The following is a 13,475-nucleotide window of genomic DNA, read 5'->3' on the forward strand; positions in this document are numbered from 1 at the left end:
GGCTTAACTAACTGAGCCACCCAGGTGACCCAGTGTTTTGTATGTATTAAGCACAGAAGCTTAAAAGCATTACTAAAGGCAGATCAGGACTAACTTCTAGCTCTGCCATTCCCTATCTAATGTAACTCTCTGTGCTATGTCTGAAATATACGAATGATAAAAATAAGTATCATAAAATTATTACCATAAAATTAGGTGAGGTATTACATTTAAGTCCCTCGCACATATTAAGGCTACAATAAAAACTGCTTATTACTATTAATATTCCTTCTCTTCCTAAGGTAAAACCCTTAAAATGGAAATGTTTTGTTTTCAATAGGAGACAGTCACCCCTTCCAAAGCGAGGCTTCCAGAGACAGTATCAAAGTACACAGTGTGTGCTAATGGGTACAGATGAAGGGAAAAAAGAGACTGAATAACTAAGATAAGACATAAAGACAAGAGGACACAGTGCATTAGAAGGATCCACATTGGATTTCCTAACCAAGTATTTCAACAAATGTTTACTACATACTACATCAGCAGCAGGAGGACAGAAGTGAAACAAAAAAACCCAAAAACCAGAAATGGAGGCTGTACTCTGAAGGACAAACACCACTGATATAAATTGTTTCCTGTAAAGCATTAAATTACTTTTTATTATCTTTCTCAGGCATGTATTTTTTTATGTATTATACTACACTTATTCATATACTTCCCTAACTTGAGAGTGAGTAAATAACTTGAGATCAGAAGCTATTTCTTTTTCATCTATATATCCCATGGACTATTTGCACCATGTTCAGAACATAGTATGTCAATAAACATTTATCTGATTGGTGTTAAAGGTTTGAGCAAGATGGCTTTTAAATATAAAGAACATGAGTTTTGGGGTGCCTGGGTGGCTCAGTTCGTTGGGTGTCTGACTCTTGATTTCAGCTCAGGTCATGATCTCACAATTTGTGGGAGCAAGCCCCATGTCGGGCTCTGAGCTAAGAGCGCAGAGCCTGCTTGGGATTCTCTCTCTCCTCTGTCCCTCCCTCGCTTACACACACACACACACACACACACTCTCTCTCTCTCTCTCTCTCTCTCTCTCTCTCTCCCTCTTTCTCTCAAAATAAATAAATTAATTTAAAAAACAAGTCTTGATAAGTTTTCTTTCAAATTTTGTTTTTATCTAGATTTTTCATAATTTCCCTACTATATAATAAAACACCAAAGTTTACAACTTTAGGTAATTTACTACCAACACAACAGGTTTAAACCTTTCTGGCTAATAATTAAAGGACTGCTTGCTCACTGAGCCATATTTTCTCACTCATGATTTCCCCGTTGACTTTCTCTATTCCTTGTTGCTGTTGTTCTCGCAGGGGAAAGGGGGAAGGTTTTGTTAAAAAAATTTATTAGAGTGATACATGGGATTAAAGAAAGAAACAGAAAATTCAACAAAGGTGGAGACGTCAATACTCCATGCTCACTAAACAATGGAACAACTAGACAAAATCAGCAAGGATGTAGAAACCTAAATAAGCCACCAACCAACTTGACTGGACATCTATAGTACACTGTGCCCAACAACAGCTGACTGTTTTTTTCAACTACACATGGAACAGGATACACCACATGCTGGGCCATAAAACAAGACTCAATAAATTTAAAAGGACTAAAATCATACAACGTTTGTTCTCTGACCACAATGGAACTAATTTAGGAATCAAGAAAAGGAAATTTAAGAATTCTACAAATATATGGGGATTAAAAACATACTTCTACATAACCCCTGGGTCAAAGAAATGGGAAGACAAATTTGAAAATATTTTGAAGTGAATGAAAACAAAAACAACATGTCAAAATCTATGAACTTTGGGTAAAGTAGTGTTCAGAGGACAATTTAGAGCTAAATGCATACATTTGAAAAGAAAGAATGCTTCAAATTAATAACCTAAGCTTCCACCTTAACAAAAAAGAGCAAACTAAATTCACAGCAAGCAGAGGGAAGCAATAATAAAGATTAGGATAGGAAACAATGAAACAAAAGACAGAAAGAAAACTCAGTGAAAACAAAAGTTGAACAAAATTAACACACAAGGATAAGGAATCAGCAAACTTTTTCTATAAGGAACAAGACAAAATATTTTAGGCTTTAAGGACTATAAGGTCTCTGCTTCAGTGACTCAACTCTGCTGGTGAAGCAAGAAAACAGTCACAGAATATATAAATGGGTGTGGTCATGTTCCAATGTAACAAGCCTATTGTCCCATGGGCCACAGCCTATTCATCTTTGATACATAAGGGCCCAAAAAAACTATTAGGAAGTCAAGCCATGAATGAACTCTTCTTTGGAATATTCCACTTTCAGGAGGGGGAAAAAAAAGGAAAAACACAGATTGTAAGAATCAGGAATGAAAGAAGGGGGATATGAACCATCTTATCCCAACTAATAAATCAGATCACTTAAATGTAAATAATTCCTAGAAAGACAAAAATTATCAAAATTGACTCAGGAAGAAATAGAAAATTGGAATAGATCTGGAACAAGAAGTTGAATCAGTAATTTAAAAATTCTTATTTTACAAAGTCCAGGTCCAAATTACTTCACAGGTGAATTCTATCAAACATTTGGAGAAAAAAATAATACCAATTCTCCAGAAACTCTTCCAAGAAACCGAGAAAGGAATATGTCCCACCTCATTCCATAAGGCAAGTATTATTCTGATATTAAAGCTACGCAAATATATCACAACAAAACTACAGACTAATATCCCTCATGAATACAGATTCCAAAATCCATAACAAAATATTAGCAAATCATATCCAGTAATATATAAAAGAACTATATGGAATTTTTTTCCCAGGAATACAAGAGTTGGTTAACATCTAAAAATCAATCAATGTAATCTATCACATTAACAGTTTAAAGAAGAAAACCAAATGATCATTTAAAGGTGGGGGGGATGAAAAAACTAGGAATAGGAGGAAACTTTTTCCATCTGATAATGGGCATCTATAAGAATCCTACAGCTAACATCATACTAAACAATGAAAGACTTGATGTTTTCCCCTAATATCAGGAAAAAGACAAGTCTGTCCACTATCAGCACTTCTATGCAACTCTAGTGAAGGTTCTAGGCTGTAAAATCAGGCAAGAAAGACACAGTGTATCCACATGGGAAAGAAAAATGTAAAACTGTCTATTCATTGATGACACGAACCTATATGTAGAAAAACCTAAGGAATCCAGACACAAAACTTTACTAATAAATGAGTTCAGCAGGGCAGATGAATGTAAGATCAATATACAAAAGTCAAATGTACTTCTATATACAAGCAATGAACAATCTGAAAATGAAATTAAGAAAATAACTGCATTCACATTTAAGCATTTACAATTTTTTTGATACCATAAATGATCTGATGATGAACATCCATGAATATATATAATACTCTCCGTATTTCACATTTCTGTTTGCATAGATTCCTGAAACTCTCTACTTGCTTTCATGGTGACAGGCACAAACATGCAGGTGCAAAAGTGACAGATTCAGAGTACAGTGACTGGTACATAGTAAAGTATGACCAAAAATACAAGATAATTTGGGGTTCTGTCAGTAAACAAAGTTCATTCTAAATACATTCAAGAGCAGGGAAGGTAACTCACCTGCACAGCATGAGACAAATCTGACACCAGACACTGACGGAGCCTCTCATCACTACCAATTCCTTGAAGAACAAAGTCAGGCACATAAGATGAGCAGTAGCCACCCAACAAGGACCTCCCAAAGTTGGCAATGTTGGGCTGAACAGCACTCACTTCAATTAACTTTGACCTGGAAGAAAAGTCCCAAAAGAAGGCATATCTAATTAGTAACAAACATATTGTATCAATAAAAAACTTCTTGGACTCTACTACTCCATATTTCTAGTACCATCATTTTCTATAAAATACAGAGTAAAATCATCGTTAAGTAAAAACTGGCCTAAGTGATCAATCAGATCACAAAGTACTCCTTCCTATCAAGAAAAGAGGGTAGATGAACAGCTATGTAAGGAGGTAAGTATAAAACTTTCTTAACAGTCATCAGGAATGCTGTCCCTTTGGTATGTAATACATTCTTAATACAATCAGAAAATGAAAACCATCATTCAAAACAAAGTAGTTAAATACATCACAAACCCAAAGCTTGGAATATAACATTTCTCAAATACAAATCTACTCCTTGTATATTTGACTGAGAGTATCATTCCCTGTTTTTCCTTTTAGTCTTGGCCAAATTTATTTCCAATAACCATTTCCCACCTTCTCCGTGATTACCTCTCTCTAGTTGCTGGGCTCAGCATATATTTGGGGGCATAATTCATTCTTTAATGGCTTGAAAACTCCTAAGCAGTAAAGAATTTCCCACACACAAATATACTTGTCTTTAATGCCTTCATTGAGCCTTTCTGGGGTGCCTGGAGGGCTTAGCCTTTAATCTTTCCTATGAGTAAGAGCACATGATAATAAAAGAAAATCTGTCCAGGACAATGATCTCTTCTTTTATATTAAAGACCAACTAAACAAAAGAATGGTACATATTTAGAGGGAGTCTATTATAGGTTAAAACTTCTTACTCACCCAGGAAAAGGTATCTCATCTTCTTCTGCCCAATCTTCTTGCTCTCCTCCATAATAACTGCTTACTTGTCTAGTCATATCATGACCTGCATCTTCACTTTCACTATCCCCAAGGGCACTATCTGAACTTTCATTCCTTGGAATGTCCCATTCAGTTCCTATAGCAATTTTTTTCTCTGAAGTCTCTTTATCCCCATGGGGGACAAGAATGGAGAGTTTATCTCTTTGGTCCTGCTGAGGAAAGCAGGTTTTACATGAATCTTGGTGAACTGTTTCTACACATTTACAAAATTCACTGTTCTGTTTGCTATTTGTAGTACACAATCCTTTTGAAAATTCTAACATACAGCAGTGTTCTTTACTGTCTGTACTTGTTTTAACTGCAATAATATCATCAATAGTCCTAGTTTCAATTGAATCATCATTAAAATATTCATCAAATAAGCTCATGCTTTCTAGGTCTGAATGATTCCAACAGGGAAGTTCACAGGGCTCTCCGGAAACTACGTTTGGTATAGGAGACTCTCCGGATTGGTCCTTAGTTGTCTGCTTAGTTTCTTGATGCTGCTGATCAACAACAGCCTCTCCTTCTTCCTTCAGTGGCTTGGTGTGGTGCCTGGTAATCTGATCCACCACTGCCTGACTCCTGAGTTCAGTATCTGAGTCAGGTGACATAGAATCTCCAATTAAGAAAGTAACCTTTGTCTGGGATGCTTCACAAGAAAATGCAGCAGTCACAAGCTTATCTGGAGGTTTTTTTTCCACAACCATTCCCGTGGATCTCAACACTTTGCCTGTGTGATTACCTGAACCCAGCAATTCCTCATTATGCCATGTTTCCTCTGCTGGCTCTAAGCCTGATTTTGACAAGGCACATTTGTCTACTGGAGCAGATCCTGTGCAAACAACGGTCTCCAACTTGGTGTCAAGGCAAGTTCTTAATTTATCTCTGAACTGTTTAACATCAACAGCATTTTCTTCTTGGCAGTCAGAGGGAGAAATCATACGGCACTCATCTGAAATTCCTAGTAGCTCCTTAGAGCTGTTTTGAATCTCTTCTGTCTCTTGTTGTGAAACATTCTCCATATTTTGTCCCAGGAGTGGACGACTGCAATATTTACAGTTACAATTAGGAGTCCTTGTTTCTTCTGGATCTTTAAAGAGCAAACTGCTTTTGTTTCTGTGCATTGTGATAAGCACATACTCAGATTCTTCTATTTCACCTTTCTCCAAAGTGGTAGTAATTACAGTGCCTGGCATAACGATGGCTTCATCTTCTCCATTTTCTAAAAGATGGGTTTCTTGAAGTTCAGAGCATCTTATAAAATAAGTAAGAAAATAAAGCAGCCTCTGGACCATGTCTTGTCGTTTGCCAACCACTACAGTCCTTGCCAACCGTACAGGAGAGCCAATAGCGCCATACAAGTCCCCTGAAATGGAAAAACCAGTTAATGGACACATCGTCTGTTCATGTAGCTAACTAAGCAGGCTATTTTCAATGATCAGAAAGCTAATCTTATTGTATGAGGGCTAGCTCAGGTTTTATTCTTAGTTCTTTCATACGTGAGTGACTATTCAGGAGGATATGATAAGATGAATGAATCTCTTTGTTAGCCAAAGAGAAAGGTGAACAGAGAGGTTTTCCAGATTCCTCCTTAGTCAGCTACTGGTTCTGAAACTTCAACCAAAGAGTCCATTGTGACACTCACATTTATCAAGAATATTCTCGGTGCCAGTCCTCACACAGAGCACTTCAGTGGGATAGAGAAGCTCTACCTAAGGACTATGTGCAAAAGGATTCTATAGCTGCACTCAAAGCAGAGAAGAAAAAGCAAAACCTCTACTGGGGGGCAAGGAGAAAAGGAAGCAACGGTAGAATGGAGCAGAACTAGAGTAGTCACATCACATATCTGATCCTTCTTGATTTAAATCACATCCGTGAACAGTAACTTTTATTGCCCTACCGAGGACCCAAAACTAGCTTTTTAAAAGCCCATTTCCCCTTCCATTTCCTAAAGGGTTGAGTACTCAGAAAAGGCCAGAAAGGACCAGAAGAGTGAGACCTATCTAAGAGGAAAAGAAAGGGCAACACATTTAGCCATGTAGTTCATTTTCACTTTTACATCCATGTGAGACATAAACAGCCATTACATAAAAAAGGGGAGGAGGGGAGCCTAAGAGTCATCAATATAAATTTCTGTATTTATGCTATAGCTCAAATTAGAAGACACAGTTGCCAAAGTACACTTAAAAATGGAGAATACAGTCATTAATTTAAATTTAATTCAATTTTAGCATGTTGTTTGCATATACACTTTAAAACTTAACTTCTACATTGTTTAAACTTAAACAGGTCTCAAATAAATATATGCTATAAACAATATAATGACAATTCTTCCCCTCTGGTTAATACACTGGCTCTAATGCCATCATGCCACTATTCAAAACTACTCCTAAGGTTCCCACAAATTACCAAATAAACTGAACTGTTCTGGCATGGTAAATGAGACTTTCATAACTGGCTCTACTTTACTTTTCTAGGTTTATTTTCTTATAGTTACCCTTTTTCATCATTATTCACACAAGTCCCACTTAAAGCAAACTACATAAAATGAAACACTCATTCTACTCAGCACTTTTAACATGAAGACCCCTTTTCCTCATGCTATGTACTTACCATTTCCCCTGTTATCTCTGCCACTCCAAAGCTTTCCACCCAAGCATCCTCTCTTGGGCAAAAGTAAACTTCCATAACTGAACTCTCACTCAACTTTTCATTTCTCTTACAGTTCCTCTTTGAATTATCCCCGTATTTGTTGACGATAATTTGTCATTGTTATTATTATTGTTCTATTTATTACCTTCAGCAATAAACTATCCACTTCTTGATACCAAGAACTACATTTCACCTTTTATGCCCCCCAATATTCTTTGCACAGGACCTTACATATATCACACACTCAATAAGTGATTGTAGAATTGAAAATAAATTTGATATGTCCAAATAAAAAAATACCACTGAATACTTGATTTGAAAAAAGTTAATATCCATATAATGGAATACTACCTAGCATAACAAAGGGATTGACTATGAATATATACAACATAGGTGAATCTCAAAGTAATTATGTTGAATGAAAAAAGTCAGACAGAAAAAAAACCATGTACTGTATGATTCCATGGAAAGGTATGGAAAGGAAGGTGAATAGGGAGAGTAGGTAGGGAAAGAAGGGAGAGATTACATGAGGAAACTTTTGGAAGCGATGGGTATGTTTATCATCCTCATTTTGGTAATGGTTTCAGAGGCATTCATATTTTGACATATATATCAAAACTTACAAAATTGTGTGTTTTATACATGTGTTGGCTGTATGTCAATTATTCCACGATTAACTAGATGAAAGTAAAGGAAGAAGGAAGAGAGGGAAGAAAGAGAAAAGGAAAGTTACATGAATAAGTTACATGACCACCTGCCTGACAAGCTCACTCATCAACACAACCTAAGGGAAGTTTCTACCAAGTCATCAAAATGTTCTCATTGGACTCCTCCCCCATGTCCTAACAGCAATAGAGTAAGAGCAGGAGTAACAGCAGCCACATTTACCTCACACTGTTCTAAGCACTTTACACATATTATTTTATTTAATTTCCACATCTTTATGAAGTATGTACTATCTATTATTATTATCCCCAATTTGTAAACAAAGAGACTACAATCCAAATGTGGTCTGCCTAACTCACAGCCTGTCCTTTTTTAAAAAAATTTTTTAAACATTTATTCATTTTTGACTGACAGAGCATAAGTAGGGGAGGGGAAGAAAGAGAGGAAGACATAAAATCCAAAACAGGCTCCAGGCTCTGAGCTGTCAGCACAGGGCCTGACACAGGGCTCAAACTCCTGGACCGCGAAATCATGACCTGAGCTGAAGTCAGATGCTTAACCAACTGAGCCACCCTCAGCCTGCCCTCACAGCCTGCACTTTTAAGCATCATGCTACAATGCCTGCCTAGTGACCGTCAACTAATCAACTATCCCCTCTCTCCTCAGTTATTCATTTTTTTAACAGGGCCTTGCACTAATGGAAACATTTTCCAAAAATAACTCAACAAAAAAACAAAAGTGGAAAACAGGAACCTCAAGGATTGCCTCTCAGTTAACCAGATTTAGTCTAGCTATCAAAAGTGACTATGATCCATGCTTCCCAGGAAAAGTATGTAATGTAAAACACCCTCAAGACCCTGAAGTTACTAGTAAACCAGTCTTCATCCTGCTTCTTCTCTTGTTCCCACTGCAGTTCTATATCTCTAAGGAACAGATACCACTTAATATGGGGATAAGACATGAAAGGACAAGTAAAGAAGTGCTTTAGAATGGAGGAGGTAAAAGAGAACATCTTATTTCTTTATTTTTGTTTTTGCTATAAAGTAACTCCAGACAGTTACACAAAAGTCTAAGTATTATGCATAATGTAAGGGTTTTCAGACATACCTAGTTGTGCCCAAAGTGGGTTATATGGATGAGTCTTTGCCAACATGTCCACACTCTGAGAGGAATGTTTTTCTAAAAATATTTTTATAGGTGGTTGTCCATTTGGCATGACTGTTGGAACCCAGGCAAGATGATTGGTCAGAACTGCAGTAATGAGTGCTGGCAAGAATCTGAAAACAAAAACATAGCTATCATATTCCAAATTGCCTTCATTAGTCCTAACGTAAAATGCAGCAAGAGAATAAAGTAAAGAGACTATATATTCTCATGTAGCCAAACAGCATTAAAAAAGGAGAGGAAAGAAGAAAAGAAAAAGAAAAGATATATCACCTGGATGAAAATAAATATTAACAAGGTTTTTGGTTGGGTAGGGGTTAAAAAAAATCCTTGAAATAAAAGCAATATTCACACAGGGCTATTTCTGATCATAATTACAAAACAAAACTACCATTTTACTTGAAAAACTAGTTTCTGCAAAATTAATGAATCAACCAACAAGTCTATATATTTCCACATTACTGAATAGGAAAATGAAGGAACATTTTAAGCAAACTTTGTCTACCATCTAAAAGAATAAAACATCTAAATTATTCATCTGGATTCTAGGAATCTGATGTAATGGTTAGAAGAAAAAAGTATGATAAAAGATCACATTAAATATGTATCACTGGAATCCTGGCACTTCGTTTGTTTTTGTTTTGTTTTGGGTTTTTTTTGTTTGTTTGTTTGTTTTACTTATTTTCTATAGAATGAAACTGTAAGTGGATACGACTCACCGAAAAATGGGAAGCCGCAGAGAATTGTTAAATTGTCAGGAACTTTAAGTCCTTAAGTTAACACATAATTAAAGATCTTTTTACAGTTTTTCATTCATAATATTCTGTGGACTTCTATATCTTATCTCTTTTTTTAATATTTAAAAAATGTTTATTTTTCAGAAAGAAAGCACAAGCGGGGGAGGGGCAGCGAGAGGGGGAGACAGAGGATCTGAAGCAGGCTCCAAGGTGACAGCAGCCCCATGTGGGGCTCGAACTCACAAACCATGAGATCATGACCTGAGCTAAAGTCGGACGCTTAACCAACTGAGCCATGCAGGGCACTCCATATCCTATCTCTTAACTATCTTTTGGAATTCAGTTTTGGTTATTAATAATATGAAATAATTCCAAGGATAACAGTTAATTATTTCACTTTTGTAACTGAGTTTGATCAAAATATAGATAATCACGTTATAGTAAATAATAACTAAGATAGATATACAAAGAGAAAGAGAGAAAGCCATACTGATTTTTGGAAGCATTTTCCATTAGAAATGTGAACTCCTTCATGAAACGATGGCAAAGCTGGTTCTTTTCTGGAGTCCCCGACATCATTGTAAGCCAGACAGGCTCTCCAATTCGTGGCATTGTATAAAGATTACAAATTGTTGTTCTAAAAAGAGGAAAACACGTTATGAAATTCATAGTTCCCAGAACTACATACTCTTAAAGTTTATATTGTCAGGTTGGGCCTCACAGGTAGATTATAAAAACTTTCAAAAGGACAAAATCAATCAAGTCATTCCTTCTTTGTCACCAGCATAGTAACACAGGAATGCTCTGCACATGAACTCAATATATGATGGTTCTGATGCAGTCTCTGCCCCTGATGACTGTGTGCTCTTGGGTAAATTACTTCCCTACTTTAGGCATCAGTTTCTGCCACCCATAAAAATGAAAGTATAGAACCAGATAATTTCTAAAGCCCTTCCAGTTCTTCGTTTGTAAGGTATATGCCATACTTAAATATAATGCAAATAATCAACAACCTAGAGGAGAAAAATATTCTGTATTGGATAATAGCTTATGCATACACCCACTCAAAACAATAGTTTATTGGCATCATTTTGTTGCCTATGCTGAGACTCTTTAGTAAAGTTCTAAGGACACTATATCTGCACTCTGTATTTTATGACTCTCAATCTTCTGATGTTTTTCCTTGAATCAACAGAAGAAAGCATTATTGCACAATTATGATGACGCTTTTCTGGCTCTCTCTTGCATTTACTTAGACAACAGCTAGACCCATGAATTACACTCTCTCCTTAAGGCTTCAAGGACACCTTTAAAATATTAATCATTTTACTTCCACATTAATATCTATTCAGCCAAGTCCTATACACTCAGATTAAGCAAATGCTACAAAGCTGAGGCTTAAGAAACTAGTTGATCTTTTGGAAGATACAGAACTGTGTCCTACTTTCTACTCTCTAGAACAGTGCTAGGTGATAGAACCTTTTTTTCCACAGTGATGGGAATGTTCTGTATCTGTGCTGTCCAAGATGGCACCCACTAGTCATATGTGATTACTTAACACTTAATATGTGGTCAGTATGACTAATTGATTTTAACTTTAATTTTATTTAAATTAAGTACCAAAAAACAATTCAAGTATCCACATGTGGCTAATGACTACTATATTAGAAAGTACAACTCTAGAAAGTTATCTGAGATCTCCATAGGTCTAATACCTACTTCAGCATAATTTTTTTTTTTAATTTTTTTTAATGTTTATTTTTGAGAGAGCACACACAAGAGAGTGGGGGAGGGGCAGAGAGAGAAGGAGACATAGAACTCAAAGCAGGTTCCAGGCTCCACAGTGTCAGCACAGAGCCCCAACGCAGGTCTCGAACTCACAAATGGTGAGATCATGACCTGAGCTGAAGTCAGACGCTAAACCTACTGAGCCACCCAAGCACCCCAAGCATAATTCTCTAACACCTAGAACCCAAAAAAAGGAAAAGAACTATCTTGCCTGTATAAATTTTACTGAATCTTGACCCAGCATTAACACAATATATTACAATGGATAAAAGTGACAAACACAGGTCACATTAATGAGTTCTTGGTAGGGCATAATATCATGGCTGAGAACTTGAAAATAAACAAATGGAAAAGAATTAAAGGCATTTTACAGAGAAAAATATGATTCAAATATAAACTAGGAATAGCTGAAAATGTTTATTTGTAAAGCCTATTAAGGATGTCCAGGTAAGATGGAAAAGTGAGCACCAATGTTTATCCCGTTCAGTTCTGAGGTCCCAAATGAACACCCGTTAAGGATCCGAAGACAGATTAAAAAAAATCTTTTTAACTGTTTATTTTTGAGAGAGTGACAAGAGTATGAAGCAAGGGAGGGGCAGAGAAAGACAGAAACACAGAATCTGAAGCAGGCTCCAGGCTCTGAGCTGTCAGCACAGAGCCTGACACAGGGCTTGAGCTCACAGACTGCAAGATCATGACCTGAGCTGAAGTCAGAAGCTTAACTGACTGAGCCACCCAGGCGCCCCAACAGATAAATTACTATAGCAAATAAAAATGGGGAATAATCGGACTTAAAATTTAAATTATACATGTAATAAAATTCTAGAACATAAAACACAGAAAGGAATGTTAAGTGAAGTGTTAAGGTAGATGATGATATGGGTTACAGTGCTCACAGAAGGGGACACATACATAGCTAATCTCCTCCAATGAAACAAGAAGAGGCTCGAGACTGACAAATGCCTGGTAAAGTTAGGACAGGAGTTATAGAGGACTGTAAACAGGGAGACTAATTCAAGGTCCATAAATGGCTGATGACCCCTTTCTGCACCCCCTATTTTTCCACAGAATGACTAGAGACTAGAAGAACAGATGTAGCAAGTGACTAGCCCAGAGAAATAACCTTGCTCAAAGCCTTACCGATATTCGAAGATTTCACAGTATGTAAATAGATACACAATGAATCTTATGATATTAAAATTTAATGGGAAGAAGGGACAGCAATTAGGAGAAAAAAATGTCTTATATATGCTCCTTCAGGAAGTGATAATAAAAACAGGTTCAGAACCACCACCTTAAAGTAAAGTTCTCCAGTTTGTGCCTAATTATGTACAGAACTCCCAACCTGTATTTTAGTGCTTCACTCTCAGCTGTGGAAGGGCTACCCAAATCCTGATATAGAGGGAGAGCCTCCAAGGAGAGAGGGACACAACCAGAAAAACAGAAACACACACTCACTCACACAAAATGACTCCAGAGGAAATAGAAAATGATACATTCAAAAAAAGGAAAACATGAAAAAGACATAAAAGGTCAGTTCAGGAATGCCAGTTACTAACAAAAAGAAATTCAAGACAGAGAAGACAGAGGAAAATAAATAATCAAAGAAAGTAGAAAATTTACCAGAACTCAAGCTAGTGCTAGAGCTATACTGAAGCTGAAGGGCCAACAGGCAGGTATAAACTCATGGCAGGAATTAGAAATGCTACAAAATTGATAAATCAAGAAATATCTACAGTAAGTATACTGTTTAGTAATGTGGAGGTAAATAAAAGAAATAGGTCAGAGTGTTCTTGAGAACTAAGAAT

The 13,475-nt window shown here is 36.5% G+C and overlaps 1 protein-coding gene across 2 annotated transcripts in view; it reads right to left on the reverse strand.

Moving 5' to 3' along the window:
• The window catches only part of FNIP1 (folliculin interacting protein 1), a 144,732-nt gene that overhangs the window by 18,306 nt on the left and 112,951 nt on the right, over nucleotides 1-13,475 (reverse strand). For both annotated transcript variants that reach the window (XM_040444406.1, XM_040444405.1), the window contains 4 exons: nucleotides 10,370-10,516; nucleotides 9,086-9,255; nucleotides 4,598-6,026; nucleotides 3,641-3,809 (listed from right to left, as the gene is read on the reverse strand). In XM_040444406.1, coding sequence (XP_040300340.1) covers nucleotides 3,641-3,809; nucleotides 4,598-6,026; nucleotides 9,086-9,255; nucleotides 10,370-10,516 — 1,915 coding nt within the window. The remainder of the gene's footprint in view (nucleotides 1-3,640; nucleotides 3,810-4,597; nucleotides 6,027-9,085; nucleotides 9,256-10,369; nucleotides 10,517-13,475) is intronic.

The sequence above is a fragment of the Herpailurus yagouaroundi genome, unplaced genomic scaffold (genome assembly GCF_014898765.1).
Source record: "Herpailurus yagouaroundi ecotype Mexico unplaced genomic scaffold, PumYag 192, whole genome shotgun sequence".
In the NCBI taxonomy this organism is placed as follows: domain Eukaryota; kingdom Metazoa; phylum Chordata; class Mammalia; order Carnivora; family Felidae; genus Herpailurus; species Herpailurus yagouaroundi.